We start from the raw sequence: 9940 nt of genomic DNA, 5'->3' as shown, positions 1-9940 counted from the left end.
ACAGAGAGAAACAAGATATGAGGGGATTACCATAGAAAAGAAAATTGAGCGTGTATGATGGAAGTGGTAGATTTGCCCCCCCCCCCCCGAATAAAAATCCTTGATATGCCCTTGGCAACGATATAAGCACGTAAAAGAAAAACTTTTGCATGTACGAAAAAAGAGATTTCCAAAGAAAGATTGTATTACTGGTAGTATAATCTAATTATTTGAATGTAATAATTTGTCTTTTCTGAGTATCTAAGTATCGCATATTTTCTTTCAGTGGGCTGGACAACTTCCATGGACGCTTACAAGAGGAGAGGACATACCAGTCCTTTGTCCCATTCCCCTGATTGATAAATGTTTGAAAAAGACTAAATTTGGAATTAAATTAAACACCCAAAATTTCAACAGAATTGCAACATTTTATTCCCAAAACCAATACAAAGGGTCACACGTTTATTGACGTCCCGACAGATAGTTTGAAAAGATATAATCTCGGCATTCACAATAAAGGTCTCTTTCCAGAGTTGAAGATAACGGTGGACAGTCGACCGGTTTATCAGCAACTTTCACAGCTTTGAACTTAGGCAATGGATGGGTACTATATAGAAGATGATTGGAGAGAGACTTGGCAGAGAGAAACAAGATATAAGGGGATTACTATAGAAAAGAAAATTGAGCGTTTATGATGGAAGTAGCAGATTTGGCCCCCCCCCCCCCCGAATAAAAATCCTTGATACGCCCTTGGCAACGATATAAGCACCTAAAAGAAAAACTTTTACATGCATGAAAAAAGAAATTTCAACAGAAAGACTGTATTACTGGTAGTACAAACTAATTATTTGAATGTAATAATTTGTCTTTTCTGAGTATCTAAGTATCGCATATTTTCTTTCAGTGAGCTGGACAACTACCATGGACGCTTACAAGAGGAGAGGACATACCAGTCCTTTGTCCCATTCCCCTGATTGATAAATGTTTGAAATTGAATTTGGAATTGAATTAAACACTCAAAATTTCAACAGAATTGCAACATTTTATTCCCAAAACCAATACAAAGGGTCACACGTTTATTGACGTCCCGACAGATAGTTTGAAAAGATATAATTTTGGCATTCACAATAAAGCTTTATTTCTTGCGATGGATCTGTGGCTGCCGGTGGACATTGGGCTGGTTTATCAGCAACTTTCACAGCTTTGCATTGACATTGTAAACCTTGTGGATCTAATTGGCAAGGGTCCGCAACAGAGGGGCTGCACAAAGGTCCATTTATTCCAGCAGAGGGGAAGCATTGAAGAATATCTGTCACTGTTGCTCCTGCCACTTGTGTACTTGTAATCTGAAAAAGGGATATTAATAACTTATGTTCCATCCGGTAAACGAAGAGTTATCGGCGAAAACTAAGAGTATCGGCGAAATCTTGAAAGATCAAAAACATGGGCTTGACGAAATAGGTCTTGTACTAATCTATTATTCAGTTTAATGATATTGATTGCTGAATTGAATGAATAGCAGACTGAAATATTAGTAGCCATTATTAACTTTTTTTTAAAAGCCTTCAGTTCGGCACAAGGGAAATCTCTATAAAGAAAATTACGACACTATAGGCTTCTGGATAACATTATTAGCATAATTGTTACGCTATATAACGAACTCTCTTGTTCTATTCACGATACTTGTTGATTACATAGTCTGGAGATGTCACATTGTTGGTTGGATACCGTTGAATGAGAGCCACACTGTCTTCGATGGTGATTTTGCTGATGATATTGCGGTCCTTTCTCATTTAAGAGAAAACTTACAGCAGAACATCACAGAGCTTGCAAACGCAACCTGATGAGCTAGACCAGCTGTCATCAAATTCTACCTATTCTTTAAAGCTCAAAATCTAACTCATAAATAAAACTACTAAGGTATGGTTACAAGACATGAGCAAAACAAAAGTCATATCAACTCCATTCCAGCTACTAAAGATCGGTTCTGATGAACTAGAGGAGGTTTCAGAATTTGAATATTTTGGAAGTGTCATAAATTTTGGTCGAAGCCTGAACCACGAGATCATTACATACAATACTTGTGCAAGCAATGTTTTTACTAAACTAGGCAAAGTCTGGAAAGATTCTACAAAGGCCTACTCTGTAAAGCTCAAAATCTGACCCACTAATAACGCTACTAAGGTAGATTTACAAGACACGGGCTTTAACAAAGCAGCTTCAAAAACGAATGCAAAGTTTCAAAAATAATTGCTTCCGGCACATTCTGAGCATCCACTGGTTTGATTACAAACAGCTTCATAGGTGAAAAAACCGAGCAATCATTACTAGTTGAGAAAGTTTGAAGTAGTAGATGGTGGTACTGGGGCCATTTTGTCCGTATGGGCAATGGCAGGCACCTTCATCATTTCTGGTGTTGGGTTACCCCCGGCATCAGAAGGCGTGGACTATATATAGCTTCCTTTGGTTGATACATAGAGAGGGAGATCACACTGACAAGTGTTTCTTTACTTCACCTGTGGCCGTAAGCTCTTCAGACGATGTCTTTGAGAAGCACCTTTGCTGCTTTATGCACTAACTGGCGTTTGAGGGGCAGGAAGTCGACGTCTAAGTAAGTCTTTTAATTAACAAAAAAGACAGAAAACTAATGAATTGAAAAAAGAAAACTTTTTATTCATGAAGTGAATGTGTTCAGTTAAATTCTAGCGGAAGAGGAAATGATAAAGTTTGAGTGAAAACAGGAATTAAAAATCCTAGCTAATACTTTGAAAATTTTAAATGAATGCTAGGAAGCCAATCCCATAATATATCCTTTTAACTTGTCCCCCTTTCCCATATCATTCTTGACACTAGATACAATTTTGAGTTAGGTGTTTTGCTGAAGTTTACTAAAGTTAAATAGAAAAAAATGTCTCCAGAGAAAGATGATCCCCAAATCATCGGGAAGGGCATTTCAATTATGAAACCTATCAATTGTACACAGATTAAATTCACATTTTCCTAGTCTAGCACATCATCTTCTGTACTTTGAAGGACCTAACTTTCACAGCCATACTTTACCACTGTTATCACTGTAGATTCAAATTATCTAATCTTGGTTTTCAGACTATTCTTCCAAACTTTTCCCAACTGTGAAAAACCCCTTGAGTCTTGACTGTTCTACTTTTAAAATCTTCACTTTATATGCCTTCTTTACTAATAGTCCTGCCTATGTATGTAGAGCTATCCATTCGATCGACAACATCATCTCTTGCCCTTCACTAATTCCTAGCCCTACTGAGTGAATCAGCTTTCCCATCTACATTTCCTCAAATTTTCACCTCAATATCCACAGCCGTAGTGGTGGTCACTGCAGAAGCAGTAGTTTTAGTAGCAGTAGTGGCAGTGGTAGTAGTAGTAGTAATAGTATTAGTAGTAGTAGTAGTCGTAGCAGTAGTAGTAGTAGTAGTAGTATTAGTAGTAGTAGCAGCAGTTGTAGTAAGAATAGCAGCTGTAGCAGTAGTAAAAGCAGTATTAGTAGCGTGTAAATGTTGTCATATTGGTTAATTCGAGATCTTCTTCATTATTCCCTGTAAGTACCAACTCAATACATTTACCGTAGTCTCTCTTGAGTTACGCCCTTTTCATCAACTTTATTAATATAATATATTTTGATTGTTTTCACTATGTTTACTAATAATCCTGCCTAGGTAAGCAAAGCTACTCGATTGATAACGTCACCTCTTCACCTCTATTTATTCCCGGCCGAAGTGACTTAGCCAACTTTCCCCTTAACATTTCCTTAAATTTCCACCTCAATATCCTCAGCCTTAGCAGTACTCACTATAAAAGTCCTAGCTATAGAAGCAGCAGTAGTAGTTGTAGTAGTAGTAGTAGTAATAGCAGCAGTGGTAGTATTAGTAGTTTTAGTAGCAGTTGTATTAGTAGTAGTAGTTGTAGTAGTAGTAGTAGTAGTAGCAGTACTAGTAGTAGTAGTAGTAGTAGTAGTAGTAGCAGCAGTAGTAGTAGTAGTAGTAGTATTAGTAGTAGCAGCAGCAGTTGTAGTAAGAATAGCAGCTGTAGCAGTAGTAAAAGCAGTATTAGTAGCGTGTAAATGTTGTCATATTGGTTAATTCGAGATCTTCTTCATTATTCCCTGTAAGTACCAACTCAATACATTTACCGTAGTCTCTCTTGAGTTACGCCCTTTTCATCAACTTTATTAATATAATATATTTTGATTGTTTTCACTATGTTTACTAATAATCCTGCCTAGGTAAGCAAAGCTACTCGATTGATAACGTCACCTCTTCACCTCTATTTATTCCCGGCCGAAGTGACTTAGCCAACTTTCCCCTTAACATTTCCTTAAATTTCCACCTCAATATCCTCAGCCTTAGCAGTACTCACTATAAAAGTCCTAGCTATAGAAGCAGCAGTAGTAGTTGTAGTAGTAGTAGTAGTAATAGCAGCAGTGGTAGTATTAGTAGTTTTAGTAGCAGTTGTATTAGTAGTATTAGTAGTAGTAGCAGCAGTTCTAGTAGCAGTACTAGTAGTAGTAGTATATCAGTAGCAGCGTCAGTGTTGTATTAGTAGTAGTAGTATTAGTAGTGGTAGTAGTAGTTGTAGTGGTAGTATAAGTATAAGAAATATTAGTAGCAGTAGTAAAAGCAGTAATAATATTAGTAGTCTGCAAATATTGTCTTTTTGGTCAGTTGGTCATCCTCTTCATTATTCCCTAAAAGTTCCAAATTTATACCCTCAGTCTTTCCTGAGTTATGTGCTTCTGACGACCTAAATTCACAAACCGTGTTTTGGTGTAGTTCAACATCCTCCTCAACATTCTATGAAAGTTTCAATTGAATAGCATTTGTTTTTTAGGACACTAAAGGCCAAACATGTCCTCTTTTCCAATAATGCATACTATATTTAAACAATGGGCCACATTTATTACTTACAGCCCTGGCCCGGAGGCTGTTATGTGTTAGGCTGATTTTCCTTTGATCAGTTTTGGCCTTTAAAAACACCACTGAAACCTTTAATTTTCCATCGTGCTCTACGACACTCCCATCTATAGAAATTACCTTGGCGAAAAAGAACTATTCCCACATCGCTCTTTATTTAGGTAGTGCTGTTGCGTTGCCACACGACAAACCCCTAATTTTAGGTCATTTGGAAGAGTCTAATGACTGAATAAAGCGCTTTATTCTAGTGCACTGCAGGTGGAACACATAACTTGTAAAAAAAATTTAAAAATTACAGCTACGTTAATTACTTCATTAAGATTGGTTCATAATTTCAACAGTAAATTGAGATAAATCTGGAAATTATTTCCTTAATTCTTTTGTAATACTCTTGCGCATAAGTTAAAACTCTGGTAGACTAATTCTATTGATAATTATGAGGGGAAAGGTTCAAATTAAAAAGTAAAAATTCGTTATGAATATCCATGAGTCACAGTAGAGTCTGGATTCAACTTCTGTCAGTGGCTCTTTTTTAAATCAGATTTTCATTATTATATAATTCCTTAAAGTAACAGATATTTACTGTAAGGGTCATTACTCTGACAACTGACATAATAACCAACTGACATAACTACCGTAATGCTTAGTTTTGTCAGTTGTCAGAGCAACAGAGTACTTTCAGGGAAAATCTTTCGCACAGCTGCTGGACCCACGATACTAGGTTGAATGGGATTACTCTATTCATATTCTTGGTATTCTAGTTCTGCATATCTTTGAAAAAAAGACACCAGGTGGCCAGTTGGCTGATATGCAGAATTTACAAGTGGGATTGAAAACTGTCTTGCAAGACAAAATTAAAAAATTTGCATTTATTAAAATTTAGAGTAGTGTTTTTTTTTATACTTAAAAAACCAAATGCCAAGAAGGTAAGAAACAGTTGTGTTAATATCGGTAACAGACACATACGGTTGCTATGGTGCTTGTTAAAGTAATAGTTGATCTTCGTAGAAAAAATCTTCCCTCTGCAGTGGCTGGAGTCTTGATGCTGGGTTCAATTAAGTGTGTCTCTTCGAAGTCCTTGTGTTCTATGTCAGCATATGGAGTATAAGAAGGCAGATTTACAAAGAGTTCAAGTGGCCTAAAAAAGTGTATTTATTAGTGAAATCTTTATTATTCAATTATTTAGCAAAATTTAAAAGGTCTTTTGCAATTTCGTTGCTGGAGATAAACAATAAGAGGAATGGATAGAATAATCGTTTTTCTGTGTATACAGGGTGATGGAGGAATCATTACATGCTAGACCTATTGAACCAAAAAGAAAAAAAATTAATTGCGGTATATACAACCTGAGGCAAATCTATGTTGGCCGAAGCCCCCTCCCTCTTTACCAGACAAAAAGTCACAATAGTCATCTAAAATACATTTTTAAGGCGGTATGTGACGCTTTGTTATGGTATTAAATAATTTTTTTTTATTTCAATTGAAAGCAAGGATCATCATTATAACTTTAAACACACAGAAACAATTACGCATATGAAGGGGTTGTCGCTTCTTCAGCCCCTTACTATTACACTAACGTTTTTTAGTACTTAAAACAAACAAAAATTCGACTTGTTCCAATTAAACGACTTTTGTGCTTCAGAATTCAATGTTAAAGCATTGGAACAAAATTCAAACTTTAGCAAGAAGAACCAGGTGCAGAGGAGGGGGCAACACCTTTCATATACGTAATAATTTCTGTCTGTTTTAAGTTTTAATGCTGCTTTTTACTTTCAGTTGGCAAACCTTTTTTTAATTTAATTCTTGATCGTTTTTTAAATAATTCCGGGATATCCTGCTCCACCTCTACGAAAAAGTCCCCCTCCCCAGAGTAAGATCTTCTAAACAATTCAACCCCAGTGAAAATTTACCTCGGACAATTACCTTTAACACCTCCACACACAAAATTGGGTCAGCAAAGGGGAAATAAGACAAACAAAAATAATATCGTATAGGAACTCTGGAAAATTCCCTCTGCATAAAATTTATGCTAAAGAGTCATCCCCTAGAATATTCCTTCACCCATGAGAAATTTCTCCCTAGAAAATCCCCTCAGCAGAAATTCTCCCTCTAAAGCACCTTTAGGAAAACGAAAACATTGAAGCCGCTTGGTTTTTAATTTTCTATTGTCTACTACTAAGTAAAAGCAAAAAATATTACAATGTTCAACACTACGAAGTTAGATCATAGACTATATTTTGATTTAAATGAATCCTATTTCTATGTCATGTTCAAACAAATCATGTTCAAACTATTTTTTTTCATTTTTTAAAGACAGTCTTTATTAAATGACCTTAAATAACAAGTAACAATAAATTAAACAGATTTATATAGATGATGACGGGATAATACCTATATAAGTAAGATATTATGTGTTATTAATGGGAAACTTGCCTAAGTGACAGCTCTTGCACGGAGGCTGTTTTGGAATTGCCCAACCCTGAGTTATAGTTTATTTGACTTTTGAATTATTTTAAACAAAATGGCTATCTAAAAATCATTATAAGAAGCATTTAAAGATTGAAGGGTGTGAGGGAGCGGGGTGGTTGGTTACCCTCCGATCACTGTAGAATTTTAAAAAGGGAACTCGAAGTTTTAATTTCCGATCAAATAAGCCTCCTTCAAAGATGATACAACCACCTCGTCCATAAGAAACCATATAAAAATTAGTCCTACCTGATATATTGAACAGAAAATGAATAGGGTAGGGCTTGTAGCTCTGCAGAGTTTGCCCTATATCCAATATTTTTTGCTATTGAATTACTTTCCAAAAAGAATTGTCTCTTCTTTCTCTGACAAACAGGAATTTCTTTAGCTTGAAGCTGGAAACAGCTGGGATTTACTGTTTTTGTAGTCGTCAAAGTATAGGTTGTAAGGATTATGTAAGGATTGTTTCTTAATGGATTATCCAAAAAAAATCGCTGCTCCCTCATTGTAATATTTCCTTCTGTTAAGATGAGAAATAAAAGCGGAAGCAAAACGTAGACTGAACATAACCTGAAAAAAAAAACAAAACAAGAGTTAATGTTTAATTAACCGGACTGTGAAGCATGGTCTTGGAAGACAAAAGTAGAATCAGGGATGTTAAATTAACAGAAATAGTAGCATAGTAATTGCTGATTCTGAGCCACCTAGATCACCGCATCAATTTACCCCCTTTTCAATTGAATTCACACCAATTTTTACAATTTCCCATCCTGAGCTTTAAGATCAAAACAGGTCTTGTTAAATAAGAAATTCATGAATATTTTACTTGTATTCAATATTTTTCCTATACTATTGGTAAAATGTAATAATTTATTGATTTAATATTTAGTGGATAGTTCGATATCAATATCTAAACAATTCTTATTATCTGTGTTATTCCTTTTTTTAACCTTTAAAATCCTATAATGGATGTTTAGTGGATAGTCTAATATTTAAATTTAGTGGAAGGTTCGATATCAATATCTAAAATATTTGTATTTTCTTTATTTTTCTATTCTTTAACCTTTCAAATCATATCTTTATCTAATTTTTCTGGTTTCTAATTTTTTCAAAAACACTTAGGTACCAATAGATCAACCATTTCACCTTTAAAATCAATAATGATAAAGAATATATTTCCATATTTAGTTTTTAAAGATTTCATTGCTTTTATTTCATATTCAATTCATAGATCCAAGTCTTCTTTTCAAGGGTTCGATTGTATTTTTTTTTATTCTTATTTCTGTTAAAAGGTTCTTCATTTCTTATTTAATAATTTTATTAGATAAATTTTCTGAATCGGAAACAATTTAAAGATTAATATGTAATTTATAATCAATGAAATATATGTTTGATTTTCTTTCTGAAAATATAAAGCAACAAATATTGTATGAAATATCAGGACTATCATCTAACAAAATTTTAATTTATATTTCAGCAGTTGATCCAGATGCATAAATATTAGGTTCATGTTTTGAAACATCAAAACAAAACAATAGATATACTATTCCGCAGAAGTCAGATATTCTTCTGTTCAACTGGTGCCAAGAAGAGGTCTCGTCTGTGAGGCTGGGAGAACTGTCTGTAGCCCCTGTCCCGAAAATTATTTACCTTGGTTTACCAATTGGAAAGGATCTCAAAACTACCCGCTCCCTTCTTATTGATCATCTCCGTAAACACCTGGCTTTTGCTTACAGTAGAGTAGTTTCATCTAAATTCCGTTTCAACCGTTGAATTCTGGCTCGATTTTATAACTCAGTATCCCTTCCCCATTTCCTGTATCTAAGCCCGTTTCGGAGAATTTTTTCCGAGCCAGAAAAAAAAGCTCAGGTCCGAGTTTTTTAAGTATGCGAAGTTCTTGTTGCGGCTCCCGCCTTGGACAAGAAATTCACACCTTGTTAAAAATTTTTAGATTGTGGACCCAAGGGTAGCCATAAATGAACAAATGAAACAGAACAACGAGAAAGTGTCTTCCCACCCTTGGTACTGATTGCAAGGGCAGTAAATCACTGTCCATTTAAATTTGTTGCACGTATCTTGTCATATTTAGTCTTTTTACCGTATCTTGTCATATTTAGACTAGTTGATTGAGTCCGTTGATTTTGAATTGAAGTTATCAAGCATTTTACTCTAGGTTAGGTTAGTTGAATTGAAGTTACCAATCATATTGCTTATGTTTCTTCAGTACCTAGGAATTTAAAAAGTAAAATTTCTTACGTACCTGCAGTGCACTGCATAATTGAGTTTTTGTTTCTCGTCTTTGTAATTTGTTCGATTGTGTGTAATGTGCTGCAATTTGTGTTTTGTGTGTGTTTATTCTTTTTTAGTGATACTCCGTGTTTTTTACCTGTTTTTGACGGGTAATAAATAAATAAACAAATATTTTAAAGTTATTATAGTTAAATATAGTTCCACTATCAACATTTCGATGTGTGTATCCTAAATGTAAAAATCTATGATAAGTATCAGAATAATCCTCATTATTCTTACTAAAATCACAGTTTAAATATTGT

At 34.7% G+C, this 9940-nt stretch overlaps 1 protein-coding gene across 1 annotated transcript; it reads right to left on the bottom strand.

The window, feature by feature from the left end:
- Positions 1-1001: 1001 nt before the first annotated feature.
- Positions 1002-7954, bottom strand: LOC148951833 (uncharacterized). Its single transcript, XM_089088734.1, has 3 exons — positions 7638-7954; positions 5889-6060; positions 1002-1325 (listed from the first exon to the last, which is right to left on the bottom strand). Exons 1-3 carry the CDS (start codon positions 7892-7894, stop codon positions 1056-1058), a joined length of 699 nt encoding a protein of 232 aa, XP_088944860.1. The 5' UTR covers positions 7895-7954; the 3' UTR covers positions 1002-1055.
- Positions 7955-9940: the final 1986 nt, after the last annotated feature.

The sequence above is a fragment of the Artemia sp. Qi Xiang Cuo genome, chromosome 5 (assembly GCF_049724085.1).
Source record: "Artemia sp. Qi Xiang Cuo chromosome 5, ASM4972408v1, whole genome shotgun sequence".
Taxonomy (NCBI): domain Eukaryota; kingdom Metazoa; phylum Arthropoda; class Branchiopoda; order Anostraca; family Artemiidae; genus Artemia; species Artemia sp. Qi Xiang Cuo.
The sequence above is the reverse complement of the archived record's forward strand: the minus strand, read 5'-3'. Positions and strand labels throughout refer to the sequence as shown.

Bases quoted from the DNA above. Each gene is read 5' to 3' on its own strand.
- LOC148951833 (XM_089088734.1), bottom strand. From the start codon at position 7,894: ATGAGGGAGCAGCGATTTTTTTTGGATAATCCATTAAGAAACAATCCT. The intron at 6,061-7,637 runs GTAGGACTAATT...ACACTTTTTTAG, and splicing joins TTTTCTGTTCAATATATCAG to GCCACTTGAACTCTTTGTAA. The intron at 1,326-5,888 runs GTATGTGTCTGT...TCCCTTTTTCAG, and splicing joins TAACAAGCACCATAGCAACC to ATTACAAGTACACAAGTGGC.